The following is a 24595-nucleotide window of genomic DNA, read 5'->3' as shown; positions in this document are numbered from 1 at the left end:
GCATTTTTTGTTGTCCCATGTGGACACCTGTGTTCAGTTCCTAGTTCTACCTCTTGCTGTCTCTGTGTTCTTAGGTAACTCACTTAAACCTTTCTGAGTCTCATTTTCTTCATTTATGAAATAAAAGACATAACACTTATGTCAGATATTGTCCTGAGGATTAAATGGGGGAATGAGCAAGCCTCTTCTGCATTCCCCTTGCATCCAGTGGGTGGAGGCCAGAGAAGCTGCTAAACATCCTGCCAGGTGCAGGACAGCCCCCATCACAAAGAATTGACTGGATCCTGATGTCAGTAAGGCAGAATTGAGGATCCTTGGTGTGGGGGAAAAAGAATAAACTCGGAAGCTTGGCAGATCTCAATTCAAACCCTGGTTGTACCACCTCTAGCTGAGTGACCTTAGGCAGGTCTATGAACTCTCTGAGACTCGGCCTCCTCATCGATAAAATGAGGGAGATAAAACTACCAAGCTCACCAGAAATAACCCCATGCATATATGGTCAACTAATCTTTGACAAGGTCATCAAGGATACACAATGTAGATTCTTTTATTCCTTTACTTTCTTAATAGGCTTCCTTTCACTCTACTTTTACAAAAAAGAATACACAATGTAGAAAGGAAACTCTCTTCAATGAATGGTGTTGGGGAAAGTTCCTGCAAAAGAATGAAATTGCACACTTGTTTTACATCATATACAAAAAATTAGCTCAAAATGGATTAAAGATTTAAATGTAATATCTGAAACCATATAACTCCTAGAAGGAAACATAGGGAAAAAATCTTCTTGACATTGGTCTTGGCAATAATATTTTTTTGCCATAACACCAAAGCACAGGCAACAAAAGCAAAAATAAATAAATGGGACTATATCAAACTTAAAACGTTTTACATAGCAAAGGAAACAATGACAAAATGAAAAGGCAACCTATGGAATGGAAGAAAATATTTGCAATCCATATATTTGATAAGGGGTTAATCATATAAGGAATTCACACAACTCAATAGCAAAAATTAATAAATACATAAATAACCCAATTAAAAATAGGTAATGGACCTGAATGGACTTTTTTTTCCCCAAGGAAGACATACAAATGGCCAGCCAGCATATGAAAAGGTGCTCAATGTCACTAATCATCAAAGAAATGCAAATCGAAACCGCAATGAGATATTGCCACATAGGATAGGACAGCTATTCTAAAAAAGAGAAGAGATAACAAGTGTTGGTGAAAGTGTGGAGAAAAGAGAACCCTTGTACACTGTTGGTTGGAATGTAAAGTGGTATAACCTTTATGGAAAACAGTATGGAAGTGCCTCAAAAAATTAGAAGTGAAAGTACCATACAATTCAGCAATCCCACTTCAGGATATATACTCCCCAGAATGGAATTAGAATCTTGAAGAGAGATCTGTGCCCCATGTTTATTGCAGCATTATTCACAATAGCTAAGATATGGAAACATCCTAAGTGCCCATCAACAGATGAATGGATAAATAATATGTATATAAACCATGGACTATTAGCCATTAAAAAGAAGAAACTCCTGTCATGGATAAACCTGGAGGATATTATGCTGAGTGAAATAAGCCAGACACAGAAAGACAAGTTTTGTATGATCTCACTTCTATGTGGAATCTAAGAGAGTGAAATGCATAAAAACAGATAGTAGAATGGTGGTTGCCAAGGGCTGGGGGTGGGGAAAATGGGAAGCTATAAATCAAAGGCTATAAACTTTCAGTTGTAAGATGAAAAAATGCTGGAGATTTAATGTACAGCATAGGTGATAATGGATGTAATAAATTTGTGATAATTAGTACACAATATATACATATATGAAATCATCATGTTGTATGCATTAAATATATACAATCCTTGTCAACTAAATTTTTTTAATTTAAATGCCTAGGTCATAAGAATTCTGAGAATTAAATACAATAACATATATGAATGGGCCTGCTACACAGAATGCTAAATAGGTTTGTTTTGTTTTGTTTTATTTCAACTCTGGCAGATGTAGACTTATTGGGAAAGAATGTAGAATACACTTGTGCACAAGGATTATCTATATGATGACTAAATATCCTGCATACATGCCATGTCATTTCTTTTTTTTTTTTTACATGCAATACTTTTATTTTAGACATGCAAGGAAAGCTATTTCAGAATCTACTAATTTAAAGCAAGCAGCTGTATACAGACAGCAAAAGAAGCAACATTTTGTTACAGCTTAGCACAAGGCATCCAACACAAACAGGCATGAGACAATGCATATTTATGTAGCATTAAAACCAGATGAATAATATATTGTGGGGCAGGAGGAGGAAAGGAGGGGAAAAATAGAAATGAAAGACCAATGTTTCTCAATGCTTCCAATATATAATGCTAAATTTCCCACCTGATAGCACATCCAGGTGCTTCAAATGTAGTGCATTACAGTGAGACTGTTAAGAATGGAAAATCTTACCTGTGTACCTGCCTAATACTAAGTTTGGTCAAAACACATTTTCATAGATCTTCTTTCAGTGGTAAATCGATTTGAACATCTTGTGAAGTTATTGTTTAATAACTTACTTAACTTAGGCTTTATGCTCTCTATATATAAACAATGAATTCTTTTCCTTTTATAAAAAAATATGCTGCATGTTTTATTAAAAGAATATGCAATAGTTACCAATATTAAAGGTTTTAAAATTCAGAAATATAATGCCACAGTTAACAAAGTATTAAGTATTTAAATGAGGACTTAATATATTAGAATGCCATCACTAGTAAAATATAAGTATTTAGGTATTAAAACTGAATGAATATTAGAATTTTTGAACTATATAAACTCAGCATTAATGCTTTGAAAGAGTTATTATTCAGCAACAGATATTGCAGAACAGACTTCAGACATAGCTCTCTAATAAGTTCTTAAAGGGATTGTTTGATATTATTATATAGCACAAATGTGATTCAATAAATGTGGCACTACAAAATTTCTTAATACTGAATGTTTTAACCTTAAATATTATATAATGGTACAAATTAATTTTGGTTTCTTGTAATATTTTCACATATACTTTTATCTGATACATTAGAACACATTAGCTCATACAGATTGTAAGATAATCACACAAAATAGTTTCTTTTTTTAACCTCAATATTTGAAGACCAAACCACACTATATATTATGGCACTGCTTATTTTGACCTAGCACTTCAGCTATATTTTCTTTGGTAAACATTTTAATGATTGTCATGTTTTCCTCTTATAAGATAAATCACAGATGGTTCATTAATAATATGTATGTGTTTAAGATTTAATATTACTCAAAACACTTCTAGGTCATATTTTGTCAAGATGAGATTAAATCAGTTGCAGAGAGGAATGAGCTGTATCAAGATCACATATAGAATGAAAATACAGAAAAGTTTGGAATGTGAACAGGAAAAAAATACAATCATAAAAGTACTAGTTCTAAAATGTTCTACTATTATTATACAAGACAATAAATCACCATGCTGAGGATATTTTCTTTCATATGTATATCAGCATTCTATTTCCTCTGTGAAATTCTGCATACTCGATGAGTAGTCATTTAGTACACAGGGACATTAAAATATTCATGACGTGGCTACAAAAGAAATGCATATATTCTTACACACAGTATACAAACTGACACAGACACAATCAGATTTCTAGAACATTTAGTTCACAGTAAAGATAACTAAAACTTAAGTTTCTGTTTGCTTTCCTTCTTTGGTTTAAGGCTGAATATTTAACTTCTAAACAATGCCCAAGACTTTAGATTCATTTTTTTCTAACTTTACTACATACAGTGTTCAAAATGATGACAGACATCCTCCAGAAATTTTACAAAATCCTAAAACACTATATTTACTACTAATATTATGAAAAGATTTTCAGTGTAAGTCATCTGGTCAATACTGAGTTGACCAAAAATTCAATTAGAATATTCCCCTTCCACCAGTGTTTAAATTCATTAGTTCATTTGTATTACATAAACTAAAGAAACTAGAGAAAAATCTTTCCCCAAAAAACTGGAAAAGTAGTCACTCATCTGGTATTTTAAGTAGCAATGAAGGTTTTTAACTGTTTACTTATACCTACAAAAGCAAAAAATCCAAAGAATTTGACTGAGACTGAGGATATTACTTTTTTAAAAATCCTCAAGACAGATTTTAACAAACTCTCCAGATATGAGTGTCTACAGAAGGACTTCTAGGGGCTCCGAGAGTTCCCTGAAATTAGAAACAAAATGATGTACAAATTTTCCTGGGGTGACGGCCCATCATCCTTCGGACTCTCAAAGGGATTATATCCCCACCAGAAAGCAAGTTTAAAATTGCTTATTTGAGTGTCTTTAAAGTATCCTCATTTTAATATTTATTCAATTTGAAACTTTGAAATATTGAACTACAAAATCATGTAAACTGTTCCAAGAAAAATATCTAACAAATCCCTAAACTTACACAACCATTAATTACAAACGTATCTGAGGACAAAAGCCAGTTACATTTTAATCCTCAAAGAATTCCTAAATATTTTAAAGAGATAGCTGCCCTTTCCCCCCAACTCAGAATATAGTGGAATGAAGCAGCAAGTTAAAATCATATTAGTAAGAAATTAAACTCCCAACTACTTCATTTTCTCACAGAAGCTCTCATTTTCATAGGGAAATTCTTCTGTATCAATGGCATTAGTGATTCACAGTATTTAATGAATGCTTTTTTGTCAAAGAACCTCTGAAGCTATTTCCATATTCTGTGTAAAAAATAAATTATAAGCCCCAATAATGGATCATTATCCAAGCAAAATTCCCTATGAAAATACAAGTTTAATGAAGTAATTGGGACTATCCCTTGGGATTTAATGTAATTAGACTTTTCAGGTAATGCTAAAATATAAATAATAAACTTGACAAAATTGTCATTACAAACTGAATGTATATATCCTACTATATTTTGATGCATGTCAGTACTCCAGCACGTATTCTAGTACGCTTTCTTAAATCCAATGAAACTCTTGCTGTGATACATAGTCTCTGTTTTCTCCTGCAGTAGATCGGCCTGCTCAATTGCTTTAAGAACATTTTTCTTGGATGTTTCCTGAACTTCCCCTCCCAAAAGAAACTCATCCAGAATAAAATAAGCCTTCTCAAAATTAAAGATGATATCTAGTTCACAGACACTGCCGAAATACTTGTCAAGTAATTCCACATAACGATGAATTATTTCCAGGGTAATTAGTTCATTGTCCTGATCCTCAATAGCACAGCAAAAATACAGACTAGCGTATCTTTTGTAAACAATCTTCAGATCTCGCCACTCAAGGAAGCTGCACATTTTAGGTTTCCGTGCTAAAACGGTCTGAACAAGTTCTCTTGTGATCTATTTCTTATCTTTGTCCGATAGTGGGACATACCATTTTTGCAGTCGAAGCTTTCCCTGACGACTAAAAAGCAACATAAACTGCATGGCGGGCCGCGGGCCGCGGGCGCGGCGGAGCTTGGCCGGCGGCGGCGGCGGCGGCGGCGGCGAAGGGGAAGCCCCTGTCGCCGTGCTGAGGAAGAGAAGCCGTAGTGCTGTGGGGAAGGGCCATGCCATGTCATTTCTATTCCTCATTCCATGGGTAATAAAAGCAGAACCAGCCTTCTGGTGGTCACAAAACATTTTGACATGAGAAAGGCTCATGATGAGCAATCTGGGAATGCATATCCCAGAGCATGCATGCCCTTTGACCCACAGCTACCATGATGTCATGTCTAGTAATTAGTCCTAAGGAGATCATCAGAGATATGTAAAGAAATTTCATTCTAACAGCATCCTCTGTAGTGTTATACGTCAGGGGCTGGCAAACCATGTCCAGAAGAACACAGTCATGCCCATTCATTTACAAATTGTGTATGGCTTCTTTCCCTGCAACAGCAGAGTTGAGTGTTGCAACAGAAACCTATGGCCTGCAGAGTTTAAAATATCTACTCTTTGGCCTTTTTTTTTTTTTTTTCTTTTGTGACAGAGTCTTGCTCTGTCGCCCAGGCTGGAGTGCAGTGGTGCGATCTTGGCTCACTGCAACCTCTGCCTCCCGGGTTCACGCCATTCTCCTGCCTCAGCCTCCCGAGTAGCTGGGACTACAGGTGTCCGCCGCCACACTCACCACACCCAGCTAATTTTTTGTGTTTTTAGTAGAGACAGGGTTTCACCGTGTTAGCCAGGATGGTCTGGATCTCCTGACCTCGTGATCTGCCCGCCTTGGCCTCCCAAAATGCTGGGATTACAGGCGTGAGCCACTGCGCCCGGCCTACTCTTTGGCCTTTTATGGAAAAAAGTTGCTGACTCCTGGTGAATATATTAAGAAAAAGTTGGAAAAACCTAAATCTTCAAGAGTGGAGAATTAGAAAGTAAGACACGTTGTATATAAGACAGATAGTGTGTGTGTGCATTTATTTGTAAATACATTGTTTGGAAGTATGTTGTCAACATATGTTGCAGGTCTTAAAAATTGTTCAATATATAGTGTTAATCAACAAACAGGCAAATTATAAAATGTAGACAGAATGTGATTGTGCATTTTGTGCATACACCAACAGAAGAGGGTGCTAAGAAGCCTGTGGACCAACATGCTAAGTGTGGCTCTTTTGATGGTGGTATTATGGGATTTAAAAAATCCTCTTGGTTTTGTATAGATTCTGACTTTCCTGTAATGAGTGTGAATAAATATGTGTTTCTTTATAAATGTAAAAATAACTTTATCTTCCCAGTTCTCATAATTGAAAATGTTGGAACAAATGGTCCTGGGACAGATCTTTCCTTTGAGAAGGGCAGAGGAGGGGATTCAGCTGGGTTTCTGTTGCATTTCTAGTAACACACAGTTGTGAAAGGCCAGTGTTGGCCATTCCCCAGGACAGACTGGGGTAGAGGAGGTCAGGATTTAATTACTTGAGGGACCGGGGAATGGACGTGGCCACAGTCCTTCCTGACTCGCTGTTTTCCCTTCCACAGTCCCTGTCTTCTCCTCACTGATGCACATAGATGCCTGACCGGAGGAGAGATTTAGTTTTCATCCGAGGATTATTTGTTATGTTGCAGTTCTGAAATTCCCATAATGTTTAAACTAGAACACAAGTGATTTCATTATCTCTAATGTGTACAGCTTGATAGAAATATATTCCATTATGTATCACCTTAAATCCAGATAAAACATAAGGAATTTCTATTCCATGTTTGTATGATCAGTGCTAATAATATAAAAAGTCTAAAAAATAGCTATTTCCTATATTACAGTATGAAATAAATATGCTGAATGATTTGTTTTGGGGGGTGGAAAGGTGTAAGACTGAGGAGGGTGCCTGTGGGGAACAGTGATAGGAGTCCTTTCTTAAGGGTTGGGTTTTACATATGTCTTTTAAAATAGATGATATCATTAATAAATTATCTGTGGGCATCATGAAAAAAGTGTATAATGTACAGCTTTTATGAGCTTGACAGTTGGTGAAACGCTTTTCTGTTTAAAATTTTATTTGACGCTCCCCAAAAGAAATGTTTATTCATGAGTATTAGGGTAGTTCCAGTAGTAATGCCTCAAAAGAACCAGGAGGTATAGTGTTGTCTAAAATGTGGACTCAGGAGCCAGACTGCCTGGCTGTGCAACTAGCCTTGTCATTTCCTAGATATGTGGCAAGTTAATTAACTCCTCAGTGTTCTTATCTGTAGAATGGGGATAATCATAATATACATCTCAGGGTTATATTAAAAATTGAAAAAGTTAATTTTGTAAAGCATTTAGAATGATATCTGACAAATAAGTGTGTTTATAAAAGCAAACACTATAAAAGTGTTTACTCATTAAATACAATAATCTGAAGCCATTAGTGATTTAAACACTTGTGGCTGACTTGATAATATTTATGAAAATAAATACTGTATTTATAATCTTTGACCTGGTTTTACTCCTAGGAGTTTATTGTACAGTAAACATTTTCACAGACAGACAAAAATATTACTATAAAATCATGTTTATTACATCTATCTGTACAAAAGGAAAAAACATTAGGCAAATAAAATGACAATCAAAAGTGGTATTAGTTAAATGAATTCTAGTAAATCCGCTGATTAGTAATCATATAATCCAAAAAGAAGTAGGCATATTTATGTGATGTGGGAAGATCCACAACTAATGTTAAATGGTAAAACATATAAAATGTTATGCCCAATAAAATACTTTCTGTGAGAGAATATGTTAATTTATTCAAGTGGCACCAATGTGGAGGGTTGATGCTAATTTCATTATACCTCACAGACAGACCTGGGCTCTCCCACTCATTATGTATGTGGCCTGGGGTAAGTCATTTAACTGCTGTAAGCCTCAGCTTCTTCATCTGTCAGGCAGTGGTACCCTGACTACTCTGCAGGGTAACTCTGAGATTTAAACGTGATCATCTCAGAATATGCCTGGCAAACAGTAGGAGCTCAGAACTTGATGTTTTTTCCTACAGCAACTGCATGTCTTTTGGGGATAGCACTTAATGCCTGAGGTTGGTAAATCCTTATATACATCAAATATTGTGAAAACATAAGTACATGCTACCATTTTTTCAAACCTCTTTTTTTTTTTTTTCCTGAGACAGAGTCTCACTCTGTTGCCCAGGCTGGAGTGCAGTGGCACCATCTCAGCTCAGCTCACTGCACCCTCCAACTCCCGGTTCAAGTGATTCCTGTGCCTCAGCCTCCCGAGTAGCTGGGATTACAGGCATGTGCCACCATGCCAGGCTAATTTTTTTTTGTATTTTTAATAAAGATGGGGTTTTGCCATGTTGGCCAAGCTGGTCTCCAGCTCCTGGCCTCAGGTGATCCTCCTGTCTGAGCCTCCCAAAGTGCTGGGTCAAACCTCTTATATCCAGTAAAACAGCCTCACTGGGTCAATGGATATCATGTGGCTGCCTAACATTTTTACTTTATAAAAGGTCCTCATGAGGCCATTCGAAAGTATGAATCAAAACACTTTAAGATGAACAGGGCCATAAGTTTGTATGAGGCTTCTCAGTGGACCTCCAGATGAAGACCAAATTAATTGCAATTTCACATTTCATTTGTGAACATGGCCAGCAGCTACGTTCATACATGAAACAGGACAATGACAACAGCACCAGGAATAGCTGCCCCTGGTCAGATGCCCTCATGAGCCCAGTTCCACAGGACAGGGCCACCAGGCCCTGCTTAGGGGAAAGGGGGGGGCGGGTTTGTAGAGGAAGACCAGCCAGCCAGCCAACCAGAGATGGGAAAAACCCATTGGGAAGAACTTGCTTGCTCTAGCTGGACTTTGCAAAGAACAGGAAAAGATGAGTCTGGACAGACAAATGGTCCTGAGTGGGGAGCTTGGCCGTGAGCGTGACTCAGGATGTGGTCAGCAGCTGCCACACCAGGACACAAGATATGCAAAGATGCTGGGTGGTTGGTTCTTAAAGATTTTGTGCCTTGAGAAAACTAAAGGATGCAGACGTAGGCAGAAGGTGGCTCTTTAAAAGTGCTTCAGGCAAGGAGGCAGTATGGCATGGTAGAAAGTGGTCTGGTTTTTGAGTTGAAGAGACCAGCCTTGCCATTTATTTTTCAACAGATCACTTCACCTTCTGGGCCCTAATTTCCATGTCTGTGCAATGAGAATGACATTATACTTAAGATGTAACAGGAAATGAAAGCACAAGTATAAGATCTCCCCATACTTTCATCTCATCCACTCTAACCAGGGCTGACATGCATGATTTTCCAGGTTGTGCACTGAACAACAATGTCTGGTGGCCAGGATGAGTGGGACCATCATCCATCTCCAGTGTCATTTCTGAAGTGCTCCACCCTGGCACTGCCTACACCTAGAGGGAGGGACACTTTTCCTAAATAGGATACAGGTGCTGTCTGTTTACCCATGGGACTCTGTCTACTGGAAGGGGGCGTTTTTCTAATTCTCAAAGAAGCATCTTTTGAACTAGCGGTGGTCTTCATCCAGCCTGCCATGACTATCTGCATTCGAATGCAGGCTGTTTATACACACATTTCTCACCCTCTATAGAGTGGAGGCTATGGTTTTCCTGTCTGGAACCAACTACTCTTTAGTACAAATTGGGGACAATTGTAGGCATGAAAACCTAATGGGACTCTGTTTATTCTGGGAATAGGGTAGAGATGAATCCTGCCTGGGATGTGGGAAAGGAAGAAAGCCTTTGACTCATGCCTTTAAGAGAAGGGGCTTTTGGCAGTCTGGAGTCTTTATCTTTTCTGAGTTCCTGGCTGACACTGATGTTTTAAAGGCTAACACAATGTGGAAGTTCCAACTCCCAGGCTGACCATTAACTCCATCCCATGCCACAAGCACCCCAGGAAGCCAGGGTTGGAACCCAGAGTCAGGGAGAGGGGTGGCAGCCCAGGCTCGCAGGAGCCAGTTTCCTAAGCCTAGAGCATGTCAGGCAGAATCAGGCATAGCCTGTCCTGAGTGTGCTGGAGCTGGGCTGTCCTGGAGGTGAAGAATCATACACAGAAAGGAGCACCCGAGAAATGCCCTCAGGCTAGGAGGAGAAATCCACATGACTATTGTGGAAAGTGTGGGTTTTGGTGTAGAATTTTTACTCTTTGATGATTTGAGCACTTTTCATCACCATGGTGGGCCGAGGACCTGCCCCAGCCCCCAGATATTGCTCCAGACAATGAGTTCTGCAGCCTGCAGTTACTGTTTTCCCTCTTCAGCTGCTCTACTTGGGAGCCTGGCTCTGTTAGGAAGGTGCGGGCAACCCTGCTCCCCCGCCCTAGGATTGAACCAGGATGAAGACATATCCAGGAAAGCCGCTGTGGCCAGCCTGAGCGTAAGAGAGACTGCGACTCCCTGCCCAGTGGAAATACACTATACTGCAAGATGCCAAAATGAGCCACTTGAATCCTCTTTTTCGGGAAGTCAAAAGTATGGTGAGGCATGAGAAGAAGGCTCTCCAGCTCCAAGTTGTTCTCCCTCTTGCGGCTGAACACACTGTTACCAGATGCTTATGAAACCATTTGCATATGGTACAAGCCCATGTGGGAGAAATGAGAGCTCTGTCAACTTCTACCTGTCTTCTGTCCTCTCCTGACAATGCATCTCCATCACTAATAGTGGCCTCTGGGTTTTACTTTCTTCTGTGCACAAAGAAAACAACTGGTGGCACCTGTACATAGAGAATTCCAGAGGCAGGAAACTCTCCCTACTTTTGGACAGTGCACAGCAAAGAGAGTGTAGTTGGAAGTTCAGCCAACCTGGATTGCAAGCCACCTGGAGCAACATGGCCTTACATGAGTCACATGACTGCTGGGAGCAACTCTCTAAAAGAGAGTGGTGAAGAAACCTAGGTCATCAGAAGGTTAAATAGAATAACGTGTGTGACTGGGCAGAGCACACAGAAGGCACCAAATATGTGTTTTTTAGATTATTTCCCAAATCTAGGAGGTGGAACTTAGCAATAAAATGCCTTAAAACCTAAAAAAAAGTTATAAAAGTGCATTCAAGATCATGGAAAAATATACATTAGGTATAAAAAGGAAGGTTATAAATGTATGTAAGATGTAACATAATAACTAGTTTGCACACACCCTTACAAAATAAAAGTTCTGTAAGGATATGCACCAACCGATTTACTATGGCTAACTCTTCTAGGTTCTAGGCGCTCTGACAGGTTTCTGTTGCAATTCCCAGTGACCATGACCCCTAATCCCCTAAGCCCCTAAGCCTCCCTCTTTTCTGCTCACAGAGAACTGATGAGAGGAGAGACTCAGCTCAAAAGTGTTAAGTGAATGAAGTCATTTCTTAAAATATTGGGTTTATAGTTTCCTTTTTTTAAAAATAAAACAAACAATATAGTTGATAAGCTTTTTGCTAGAAAAATAATAAAATCTTATTTAAAAACATATACTGTTAACACTAATGAGATATTTTCGCACTTAAAATCTCATTTGATACTCCCATCAAATAAGATTTATTCTTTAGGATTTGAGTAATTCTGGGAATAAAGCCTTAATAAATCAGGAAGGACGACATAGTCATTAAGTGCCTGGGCACTGCAGACCCTGGTTTCCAAACCAGCTACTTTCTGTCTAACTTCTGCCAAGTTACTTTGCCTCTCTGAGCCAAAGTCTTCTCATGTATGAAACAGAATCATTACAGCTCTCCCCTCAGGATGTCATGAGGAGTCAAGCTCTAGGAGCAGTACCTAGCACAGCACAAGCACGATGTAAGTATTTGCTAAGTGAATGAATAAAAATATGATGATCTTTTATTATGCTGCCTGATTTGGTAATATGTGTTAGTAAATGTTTGTAACTAATTTTATCATCTCACTCTTAGGAATTTTAAAAAATCACTTCTAGAGGTGTACAAAAACACTTGCATATGATCCTGTTCATTTCAGCATTCTATGCAAGAACAAAAAATTGCAAACAATTAAAATGTTCACTAAAGGAATGTTGGTTAAATAGATTATAGTAAATTCATTTAATGAAGTATGACATAGTCCTTTAAAAGCATGAAGTAGGTAGATTTATAGGTTGATAGAAGTATCTATTCACAATTATTATTAAATGAAAAAATATGTAATAAAAGGTTAGGTATAATATAGTTTATATAGCATTAACATAGTATCTGTGAATATTTTCAAATACAGTCCACAGTGGATATTTCTCTCATGCTACACAGACAGATCAGGGTCAGGATCTTGGCTCTGCCCCTTATTAACTGTAGAACTCTGGGAAATTCATTGAGCCCCTTGGAGCCTGTTTCTACATGTATAAAGTGGTGATAATATCAATTATTCTGCAGAGTTGTTTTAGGTTTTCTTTTCTTTTCTTTGTTTTGTTTTGCCTTTTTTTTTTAGATGGAGTGTAGCTCTGTTGCCCAGGATGGAGTGCAGTGGTGCGATCTCAGCTCACTGCAACCTCTGCCTCCTGAGTTGAAGCGATTATCATTCCTCAGCCTCCCGGGTAGCTGGGATTACAGGCATACGCCACCACACCCAGCTAATTTTTGTATTTTTGGTAGAGATGGAGTTTCACCATGTTGGCCAGGCTGGTCTCGAACTCCTGGGCTCAAGTGGTCCACCCACCTTAGCCTCCCAAAATGCTGGGATTACAGGCATGAGCCACTGTGCCCGACCCTATTTCAGGTTTAAATGCCATAATCTCCATGAAAATCCCTAGGAAGCAGCAGGTACTCAGGGTGGTGTTTGTTCCCACAGTGACTGTATGTATCTGGGGGACAACATGGGTAATGCATGAGATTCACAAGTCCATATGTAACCCACACATTGCCTGTAAAATTAATAAGTGATGTGTTACTCTTTTCAAATATAAGTAGAGACTGCTGTAAATAACACAAACTCCTATTAAGTGACATTACTGAATCCATTAGGCATGTAGGCAGATACTTTATTACTATAAATTTAGCTATCTTATGAGTAATTCAATGTTTCTGATGTTTTAAAAGGGCCCTCATGAGGCAATTTGAAAATATGTCTCTAAAGCCATAATATTAGGCAGGACCCTGGGCATTGAATAAAGACTTGTTTTGAGGTCCACAGAGAGGAGACACAAGGTCACAAGATGGTCCCATGGCCAGCAAGTGGCAGAGTCCAGATCCAAAGGACGTCTGTCTGACTCCAGACCTCAGGATCTTAACCCCCACACAATAAAACAAAATGTGTAGATGCAGCTAAAGAAGAGCTCAGATGGAAATTTATAGCATTTGATGCTTATTTTAGAAAAGAAGGAAGGCTCGAGTCAACAATCTAAACCTCAGCTTTAATAAACTAAAGAAAAAAAAGGGCAAAATAAACCTAAAACAAGCAGAAGGAAGGAAGTTTTGGTAAGTTAAAGAAGCCACTCTCAAAAGGTTACATATTGTATGAACACATGACATTATGGAAAAGGCAAAGCTACAGGGACAAAAAACATCGGTTGGTGGCCAGGGATTGGGGTGAGGCAAGGATGCCACGACAGGGAGCATGAAGCAGATTTGTGGGAGTGATCAAACTGTTCGGAACCTTGATTGGGGTGGGGCAACAAAACTCACAGGGCAGTATACCCCCAAATAGCCTTTTTATTAAAATGATAATCTCTCACTGTTTGGAATCCTGATTGGGGTGGGGTTACAAAACTCATGGAGCGGTATACTCCCAAACAGTCTTTTTATTAAAATAATAATCTCTCTCTCACTCTCTCTCTCTCTCTCGATCTCTCACACATACACACATGCACGCACACAATGTTTCTCACCATGCAGGCTGTGTCTGTTCACTACTGCCAACAGTATGCCAGGTATAATAAGACTAAATATGTTTTTTTGTTGAATTAAAGCCATTCATTCAAAATGAATCACTGGTACCCAAAAGATGGGGTCTAACTTATGTTTAATTATAATGGGAATAAGTAGCACTTATTGACTGCTTTTTAATTTGCCAAGTACTGCCAAAGATTCAGAGGCATTATTCAAATGCATTTATAACTCTTAGATCATTCTGTTCTTTATAATGGCATATTTCATAGCCATTTTTATTTCTTGAAATTTCAAGTCTTTTTGGTTTTTTTGATTCTTTTGGCAAACTTTCTTAAAAGTACAAGAGCCCAAGTTGCACAGGTAAATAATAGCAATGTAGCGGAATGACCACCAGATGGAGACAGAGAACACAAAGTTATTCAGACGCAAGTTTTTTTGCCAGAGTTGTTTCCCAGGCTCAGGAGGCACAACACCTGGATATGAGGTTGCTCCCATTAGGACGCTGGTTCTCAAACCTGGCTGCTCATTAAAATCACCTGGGGACATTTACACTACTGATGAACAGCCCCCTTCACCCCACCCCTGAGTTTTGTGGTCTGGAGTACGGTCTTGCCACTGAGAGTTTTAAAAGCTGCACAAGTGATTCTAGTTGCAGACAAGTTTGAGAACCGCTACTTTCAAACATGCAACAGTGGAGGGTCTCGAGCTGGTGTGTTTCAGAATCATCTGGGGAATTCGTGAAAAACAGAGACTCAGGCTGTTGTAGCCTTCATTCTTTTGAGAAGCAGTGTATTCTGAAATGATGACATGCTAAACTTAACAATAGTTAAAAAAATAATCAGTACTGAATCTGATACAAGGCCAGGTGTGGTGGCTCACACCTGTAATCCCAGCACTTCGGGAGGCCAAGGTGGGAGGATCACTTGAAGCCAGGAGTTCAAGACCAGCCTGGTCAACATGGCAAGATCCCATCTCCACAAAAGAAAAATTAAAAAATTAGCTGGGCATGGTGGCACATGCCTGTAGTCCCAGCTACTCAGAAGGCTGAGATGGGAGGATGGCTTGAGTCCAGGAGGTCAAGGCTGCAGTGAGCTGAGATTATGCCACTGCACCGAGCGTGGGTGACAGAGTGAGACCCTGTCTCAATAAACAGATAAATCAGATACAGTCTCATACTAGATTCTTTTCCAAACTGGGCCAGTGGGTTTCCTCTCCAGAGAAGTATAGGCCACACATGCTGGCAGGTGCTGGAAGAGTTTCTAAAGCCGTGTTTGGTTGTTCCATTTTGGGATGTTAAGAAAAAGGCCACTCAGCCCGGTGGATTCCCAGCCTTCATGTAGTCTACTCCCCAAATTTGTTTTCACTCTCTTTTATCAAAGTGTTTAAATTATTTTATTTATTTTAATTTTTAATCTGATTTTTTTTTTTTTTTTTTTTTTTGTAGAGTTGGGGGACTCGCTATGTTGCCCAGGCTTGTCTCAAACTCCTGGTCTCAAGCCATCCTCCTGCTTTAGCCTCCCAAATTGCTGGGATGACAGGTGTGAGGCACTGTGCCCAGACTAAATTATTGTAATATTACAGCTATTATGGATTCGGTTTCTAAATAACATTTGTTGTTTTTCCATATCATAAAAGTAATGAATCTCCATTGTGGAACATTTGGAAAAAACAAAACAAGACACACATGTAAGAAAAAATGACCTATTCTCCTGCCACATGGAGATAATCACAGTTATGTTGATATGTTTCATTACAGATTTTTTCATGATATGTGTACGTATGTATGGGTATACACTCTTAAGTGTGCGCTTGCACGTGCTCCGAATGTGTGTGTGTGCACATGTGCACAATCCAATCTACATCGTGGGGAATCTACAAAGTTGTGGTCACAGTGTAGAGCCAGCCCCACAGGCCTCCCCAGAGACAAGGCCCTGGACTGCCCCCAAGTCCTCCCGAAAGGGACATCTGTGGTGGTGGTAGGGCCAAGATGCCATGAGCAACCACCTGGAGGCCCCGAGTACTCAGCGTGAACCAGGTAGTGGAAGGGAAGGGGAAGGGCAGAGTGAGAACCAGGAGGAATGCTTGCTTTTCTTTCCAAGCACAAGGGACCACTTTCTCCACTGCAGCTGACCTGATGCTTATGCCGGGAAGGAGGAGGGGCAGACTCCGTCCTCCAGGTCCCTCAGGAGGGGAGAAAGGGACCAAAGTGGGAGACTTGGGTCTGAGGTCTGAACTTGACCCTGCACCCGCATCAGTTTCTCTGGGTGGGGGTTGGGGAGGGAGCAGGCAGCCGAGGGCCCTCACCCACTGGAGGGTCTTGTGGATCACGAGTGATCCTGTAGTAAGTAAGGGTTTTGTTCACGTGGTTCAGAGTGTTCCGGAGAGCTTTTGTTCTAAGCTTATTTGCCTGGAGAAAGGAAAAAATGATCTTATTAGCACCAAAGGGTGTGGTAGACAGAACAATGGCCCCCAGAGATGGCCACGTCCTAATCTCCGAAGCTGTGAATATGTTATTGACGTGGCCATGGGGAACTGAGGCTGCAGATGGAGTTAAGGTTGTTAATTAGCTGACTAATTAGGGAGATTATCCTAGACTGTCTGGGTGGCCCAATGTGGTCACAGGGTTCTTAAAAGCAGAAGAAAGGACAGAGAAGAGAAGAGTGAGATGTCACCAAGGAAGAAGGCCAGGGAGATGCAACCAGGCCGGCTGTGAAGGTGGAGGAATGGGCCACCAGCCAAGGAGGGCGGGCGGCCTCTAGAAGCTGGAAAGAGCCAGGAAATGGGTGGAATCCCCAGGCTCCAGAAGAAACGCAGCCCTGCCGACACCTTGACATTAGCCCAGGGAGACCACTGTCAGACTTCTAACCTGCAGAGCGGTGAGATAGTAAGTGTGTTGCTCTGAGCCTCTAAGTTTGTGGTCATTTGCTGCAGCAGCCATAGGAGGCTCATCCAAGGAGGATCCCAGCTCCAGCCCCTGGTGCCCTGGGGTGGGTTCTGCAGGACACCTGGTGTGGAACTGGAGTCTCCTTCCCAGGGCATGCCCTGCCTTTGCGGACTGTCCCCTCTGCCTGGAACCCATCCTGGCCTCAGGCATGCTCGTGCAGTGGCCTCTCTGAGCGGGAGTATTGCCACCACTCCTTCCTCCTGTGCCAGCGACTCTGAGCTCCGTGTCTGACTCAGTCTGATGCCCGCCACCCTGGCCTAGGTTTGGAGGTCAGGCAGCCCGGGGTTTCAATTCCAGCTCTGTGGCAGCGTCAGGTTCCCCACCGTGGAAAGGACACAGGAATCCCTCTCTCGCACTGCTTTCAGGAGCTGGTCTACAAGGAGACTGCTCTTTATAAAACACCGGGGAGAGTCCCGGGGACTTCCTACAACAGGCCCTGCCGGCTCCAGTCCCACGAGTTAGGGGTCACTGAGCTCCCGCATTGGGCACACTTCCCTGGTTACACTCACTCTTGGCTCTCACATCCCTGAGCTCCACCTGCAGCATAAGGACATCCAGGCCTGGTGCGGGGAGCCATTTCTTCCCCAGGAGTAGGTGGTGGGGCACTGCCGTGTCTCCTACAGCCCTGCCTTCCCCAGAGAAGGCGCAATGTTCCCTTCCGGGGTGGTCCTCCTGGACTGCGGTGGGCCCCGGGCATACACATTTAGGTCCCCAAGTCAACTCAGACTCTGCCCTGTGAAACTAAAAATAAAGCAACACTGAAGTGTAGGATGCACAGAAGGAAGGAAGTCTAAGAAGTTCTGATTTTTCATGGCTCAAGGTCACCTTGATGCTTTTATTTAATAGCATTTTTTTCTCTCCTCTCCTAGATGCACTGTTGTGCTGGTGCCTTAAGTGCATTTGGGGTCGGCCTTTTGGCCCATCTCTCATGGGAATGAGGATTCTGTGGTCAAATACATTGGGCAGATGCTGCCTACTTCATCCCCCTTACTGAGAGTCGAGGAGCAGCCCATCAGCACATTAAAGGCTCTGGTAAGTCCTACAGTAAAGAAATTGGTTTAACAATGTTTTCCAGTGTGATCTGACCACAGTCTTTGTTTGCACATCATAGTAACCTCCAGCTGAGAATGCTTCTTATAAAATGCCAGCCTGGAAATTCTCCAGGGGTTTCCCCCGATCAGCAGGTAGGTAATGCTGGAAGGCATCCCGGGTGTGGGATAGACTGGGCGCTCTGCATGGAGGTGAGTGGCTGAGGTCTCCTCAGCTTGCTTGGGCTCTGAGGGGGAGTGGCAGCTGTGGGCTTCCCTGGGTGCCCCCAGCCCAGTCCAGGCCCCATAGGTGGGCACAGCTGGTGGGCAAGCCTGGGTGAAACTCCCTCACCTTCCTGGCTCCTGGCCGCAGGTGCAGCTTGACACAGGGGTCTGCCAGCCCATTGTGGTCCATGGGCTTCAGGTCCCGGGTAGAGAACAGCAAAGGGTGTGAACGGGAAATCGGGGGATGGAGCGGCCAGGGCCTGCAGGTGCCTGGGCCAGCAGATGCCCTTGTCCCCTGGGTCTCCTGGCTGGGTCCATTCATGGCCCCTGTCACAGAAGCCCCTGGCCCCACACCTCCAGACACAGGGAGTGAGGGTGGCATTGCGGTGCAATCTCCACAAACATCCTGGCCCAGGGCAGCTGTTAGGGGGCCTCTGTCAGGACAGACTTTCTCTCCTCGCCATCCTGAAAGCCAGGTGGCTCACCTTCCTCTGAGCCTCCCTCCCCACCCCGCTTTGGTCAGGCCCTTCCCTCGTCCTGACTCCTCTCCCCCATCTTCCCAGCACCGCCTCCTGAGAGGCCACATCCCTCACTGACCCTAAATCCACATAACCCCGGGTCACCGTCCGAGAGGCCCCATTTCTGGCCATATTTGTCACAACTCCCAGTCAGTCCACAGAGGTCACACAAGCTGATCGGCCACAGAGGGTTCCTCCACAAGACGGTGCCCCTCATTCACTCTGCCTTCCGTTCCTTCAGAAAACCCAGCCAAGCGTGCAGACCCAGGGACACACAGAAGGGTGGGCAGATAGGGGCTTCGCTGACCTCAGCAGGCTCTTGTTTCGGAAAACTGCATTTTTTTTTTCTTCTGGGCTGGAGCACAGGGCTGTAGGGAGGCAGCTGTGACATCTGTGGGGCGCAGCCGGTCACCCCAGAACATTATTCAAAGATGCACCGCAAGGCCTCTACCCAGCCGGGTCAGGGAGGCAGCCTGGCTGCTCACACCAGGCTCATCTCCAAGGGGAGGCTGAGTCTCCCTCCCAGGCCGACCCCACCTTGGTTTGGCAGAGCTCCGGGGGATCGGGGGGCTCCCAACCACCTACTTCTCTGCCACTGGAAGAGGGCAGAAGTTTGGGGGCCTGGCTGGCATGGTTTCTGGGCTCAGCCCCTGTATTCACTCGCTAGGAAGTGGATGAGTACTTTTGACCCGAAGCCTCAGCTTTATCATCATCTGCGCCTCAGCCGGGCGCAGTGGCTCACACCTGTAATCCCAGCCCATGAGCCCAGGAGTTCAAGACCAGCCTGGGCAACATAGTGAGACACCGTCTCTACAAAAACTTTAAAAATTAGCTGGGTGTGGTGGCACATGCCTGTGGTCCCAGCTATTAGGGAGGCTAAGGGAGGAGGACTGCTTGAACCCAGGAGGCAGAGGCTGCAGTGAGCCATGATCGTGCCACTGCACTCCAGTCTGGGCAACAGACTGAAACCGTTTCTCAAAATTAAAAAAAAAAAAAAAAAAAAAACGGGCAAGGATGTAAGAGTCCCATCTTCCCAGGGCTGGAGTGAGAGGGAGGGAGACGATGTGGACACAGGGCCTGGCAGGCAGAGTGTTTCCTCCTCTTCCCTGCACGCCAGGCCCCTGTGAGATGCCAGAGAAGTGGCTGAGGTCAGGTGGGCATACGTGAGCTGTGCCCTGCACTGTGGGGCTGCCTCTGGGACAGGGCCTGGCTCAGTAGCCCCATGTGCACCCACAGTGACATGGCTGCTCTTCCAAACCCAACTCCCTCACCCTGGCCTCTTGCCTGTCCCACCACGTGCCTGGAGTGCAGAGTTCTGGGAATCTGGTGGCCCACCCTGTGCAGGGGGTCCCTGACCACTGTGTCTTATTCTTACAATTCGTATACATTTGTTCGTTGTAGCTCAAAATGTTTTCACTGGGTCCTGTCTCTTGACACATTTCACTTGCATATCTTTGGGCCACCAGAAGTTTTGGCATGTCTGTCCAGTGGCTCTGGTTGTCCCACCTCTGTACCCCAAGACACCCGTGGGGGCTAGGCTGGGGGTGCTGCCACACTGGGACGGAGTGATGCCTGCTCTGTCCTTCTGACCCCTGGACTGTGATGGGCCCTCTGCTGCCACCTCTCCTCTCCTTCACCCGGCAGGCCCCTGAGCACCCTGAACAGCCACACATTTGGCCAGAAGCAAGAAGACCAGTGGGCACTGCCTGAGGCCGTGTCACCGTGCTGCCAACAGCTTCTGTGCCCAAACAGGTGGCTTCCCTGGCCCTGACCCCGGGTTCCCACCAGTGCCTCCACCCAGCCCTCTGTGGGGCTGCCCTCCCATGGAGTCTGACCTCTGTCCACAGAAGGGGGAGGGCAGGAGGCTGATTCCAGGTCAGGGAGCTGTTAGGGGGGCTCTTGGATAGACCCTCCCCAGCTAGTGAGTTGGCAAGAGACAGAAACTGACCCCATGGTTTAGGGGCGGCTCCCACGGGAGGGACAGGAGGAGTAAGCCATGAGAGGAGGCCCTGGCTGGTGCTGGCACTGAGGGGATAGATGGGGGGGCATCTGGCTTTGAGAGGAGAGCCTCTCCCCCAAACCCCAGCCCTGCCCCTCCCTGGGCCTCTCAGATGCTGTTGCTGGTGAAGTGTTCAGGAGAGGAGATTCTGATTCTCAAGTATCATTCAGCCTGAAAAAGGAAGTTTTGACACGGGCTGCAGTATGGATGAAGCCTGAAGACATTCTGCCGACTGAAAGGAGGTAGACACAAAAGCACAGATACTGGGTGATTGCACTTATATGAGGTTCCTAGAACAGTCACATCCATGGAGAAGGAAGCAGAAAGGCGGTTGCCAGGGGCCGGGGGAGGACGAATGGGGAGCTGTTGTTTAATGGGTCCAGTTTCAATTTTGCAGGATGAAGAGGCTTCTGGAGATGGGTTGCACACAGTGTGAAGGTAGAAGGTACTGAGCATGACTGAACTGTACCCTAAAAATGGGTGGGTGGGTGGGGAGTGAAGGAGCAAAAAGAAATGGTTGCAATGGGAAATTTATACTTGTATATTTTAGCACAATAAAAAAACCCAAGAGTCTCCGAGGACTGGCAGTGCTCATTGAATGCTCACAACAGCCACGTAGAGCAGGGACAATCAACCCTATTTACAGATGGGCAAACCGAGACTGACCCTTAGAAGAGCGGACAAGCAAGGGTGCACCCCGGGGCATCCAGCCTCCCCCAGGCCCTCCAGAGGCCTGTGCCAGTCCTGCTTCTGCTTGCCCACCCTGGGCCCCTCCCCACACCCCAGCCCCAGCTCCCCACACCCCAGGACCCCGGCTCTTCCGGGAAATGCACCACATCCCCGTCCCTGCAAAGCTGGATTTACACAGAGAAAGAACTGGGGACTTGGGGAGCCACCATGGCTCGGGGCCTCCCATCCGCACTTCCAATGCCTGAGGGATACACCCCTAAGTGGACCCCCAAGCAGATCCCGCATCCTGGAGAGATGCGGGGGTTTTCGCTCCGGGGGGGGGCACTGGTCGTCCCCACCTTCAGCTTCCGGTGGCACATTTGATCCTAGGGAAACTCCAGGCTGGCAGCCTGCAGGCCCTGGTGAGTGCCTGGGCCCAGCGCAGACACCCCTGCTGCGCGGTGGAGGGGCCCTGGGGAAATCCGAGCGGGACTCTCACCAGGCAAGGTCCACATTCTGGGCAGGGTGGGGTTTGACGCTGGTTTTCTGAGTGACATGGCTGAGGCCACAGCTGGGCTGGGGCTGGTGGGGTTGGGGAGGGGTCTCCCATCCCACCCCCACCCCACACAAACCGATCCCTCGCTGGATTGCGACCTCTTCTGGCCTCGGTTTCCCAGCCAGTCCCGGCCCCGGCCGGACATGCACTCTCGGGGGCGGGAAAAGGTCCCGGAGCGTCCGCCGGTCGGGCCTCGGCCCCGGGACTCTGGCCCTTGCCTGCTCCATGGGGCTCGGGGCTCGGTCCGGGAGGAGGGGGGTCCTTTCTGCCCGGGGCAGCGGGCGCAACCGGTGGGCAAAGGTCCGCGGCCCTGGAGAACGCCGCGGCGGGGTCCACGGACACCAGAGGAGGAACCGCCAAGGTTTTTCCAAAGGACAAGCGGCGCGGCGGTCCTCCTAGTTCCTTGGCCCGCGCGCCACCCGGGAGGCCGAACCGGCCCCAGCCCTGGGCCCCCTCCCCAGCCCGCCCCAGCCCCGACCCTCCGCTGCGGGGCCCTCCCGGAGCGGCCGGCCAGCGGGGAGCAACTACGCTGCCGGCTGCAACGCGTGTCTCCCCGGGACGCAGCTCCGCCCTTCCCGGGAACAAAAGCGGCTGCCCGCGCCTGAGCTCCCAAACGGCTGGCGGGCAGGGAGCGGGCGCCGCGCCGGCTCCCCGGAGCCCAGCCCCGGAAATGGGACACCCACAGCGGGTGCCCCCAAACTTCCCACCTCTCCCGTCCGGTCGGGGGAGGGGTCGGGGCCGGTGGGCAGGGCGCGGAGAGCGCACGAAGCGCTTAGGGGGTCTGCGGCCCCGCGGCGGGGGGTTATGCCAAAGGAGAACGCGACGACGCGAGGGGGAGGGACCGAGGGCACCCCGAAGCCGGGGACCGCCAAGCCGGAGCCAGTGGAGGGGGGCGAAGTCGGCGAGTTGGAAACTTACTGCAATCGTCCACTCCTAGCCTTTGGCGTTCGGCTGGTCCTCTGGCGGCTTGGCGGGCGGCTGCGCAGGGCTGGGACCTGTGCTGGATCGTTAGGCTTCCGAAGAGATGGTCGCCATCCTTGTCGTCGTCGCGGGCGCCGTCAGAGGGGCGGCGGCGGCCGGCGCTGGCAGTGGCTGGGCGCGCGGGGGCGTCATGGGGCAGGTCCCGCGGGAAGTGGGGGAAGTAGCCAGAGATCTGCTGGATGGGGCGGATGGGGCCGGGGCACACGTCGATGGCCACATGCTCCTGGATGCAAATGGTCGCCTTTTCCCCGCGCCGCCGGGGGGTCATACAGGCAGCGCCTCCCCGCCCCCGCACGGCCTGGCCCGGAGCGACCCCCGCCGGGGGCGGCTCAGCAGGCCCGGCATGGCGCGGCGGGGCCTCCGCGAAGGCCACCGGGAGTGAGTGCCAGGGGCGGGCAGGCAGGGGGCCGGCCCAGCCCGCGTCACCCGGCAGCAACCACGCAGCGTGAGTGTGCGGGCTGCCCAGGCAGCGCGGAGCGGAGAGAGCTGCGTGGGGCCACACTCACTCGCACTCACACCGGCGGAGACGCCGGCCTGGGACCCCGTGCGCGCACTCCCTCGGGACAAGCGGGGAGCCAGCAGGACGGGGACCCACGGAACGCACACTCACTCACACGTTCCTGCAGGTGCCAGCACATGCGGGGCTCCGTTCGCTCTCACGGGACACACGCAGGTGTGCAAGGACAATGCAAGTGCACGCACACGTGTGCAGACACGTAGTGGAAGCATCCACTCGCTCATACTTGTAAGACACACACACACACACAAACATATGCACACATACAGAGTTGGTTGAGGATGCTGTAACACAGTACACCCCCTAATGCACACACACACACACAGACACGCACACACAGGTGATCAAGGGCACCCAGGGGAGAATCTTCCATACCCCCAAGGACCCCTAACAAGACGCACAAACATGCACCCATAGAGGTAATCAGGGGACCCTGGGCACAACTCCCTCTCTCCTTCTCCATCTACCAGGACATGGAGTCACACTCCTAGGCATGTGTGGACAGGCTGCCTACACACGGGCAGGACATGTATATGCTCAACTGTACAAGGACACTGCGGGCACACTCTGCACACACGTATTCTCAGGTCACATAAACACAGCACTCTGGAACCTGGAGTCAGTCCCTCACTTGGTCAGTGAGTGGGCTGAAGCACCCACTGGGACAGGGTGGCTGAGAACCAGGACAGGGCCTGGTCAGGAGGGGTTGAGGGCAGGGCCTGGGAAGTGAGTGATGCAATGAGGTTGGGCAGTACCACCCCTCACCCAACCACCCACTGCAGGCCTCCCACATCATCGGGTCACTAAACAAATCCCAGAGGGCCCAGCCCCAGCTGTTGCCTGGCTTTCCAGAAACAGAACTCGGTTGGGAATCGCTG

At 46.2% G+C, this 24595-nt stretch overlaps 1 protein-coding gene, 1 long non-coding RNA gene and 1 pseudogene across 2 annotated transcripts in view; 1 reads left to right on the top strand and 2 right to left on the bottom strand.

Annotated features, from left to right (window-relative positions):
* Positions 1–24595, bottom strand: part of LOC134808992 (uncharacterized) — a 42748-nt gene that overhangs the window by 13616 nt on the left and 4537 nt on the right. Inside the window, exons 3-4 of the mRNA XM_063800073.1 lie at positions 23815–23942; positions 23138–23658 (exon numbers count right to left, since the gene is read on the bottom strand). Coding sequence (XP_063656143.1) covers positions 23138–23658; positions 23815–23942 — 649 coding nt within the window. The remainder of the gene's footprint in view (positions 1–23137; positions 23659–23814; positions 23943–24595) is intronic.
* Positions 4926–5714, bottom strand: LOC134808895 (AP-1 complex subunit sigma-2-like; annotated as a pseudogene).
* Positions 18119–21235, top strand: LOC134808897 (uncharacterized). The gene is made up of 3 exons (XR_010153058.1): positions 18119–18256; positions 20640–20747; positions 21107–21235. It is a non-coding gene; the product is annotated as an uncharacterized LOC134808897 (long non-coding RNA).

This window comes from Pan troglodytes, chromosome 19, assembly GCF_028858775.2.
Source record: "Pan troglodytes isolate AG18354 chromosome 19, NHGRI_mPanTro3-v2.0_pri, whole genome shotgun sequence".
In the NCBI taxonomy this organism is placed as follows: domain Eukaryota; kingdom Metazoa; phylum Chordata; class Mammalia; order Primates; family Hominidae; genus Pan; species Pan troglodytes.
This window is presented reverse-complemented; position numbering and strand designations above follow the sequence as displayed.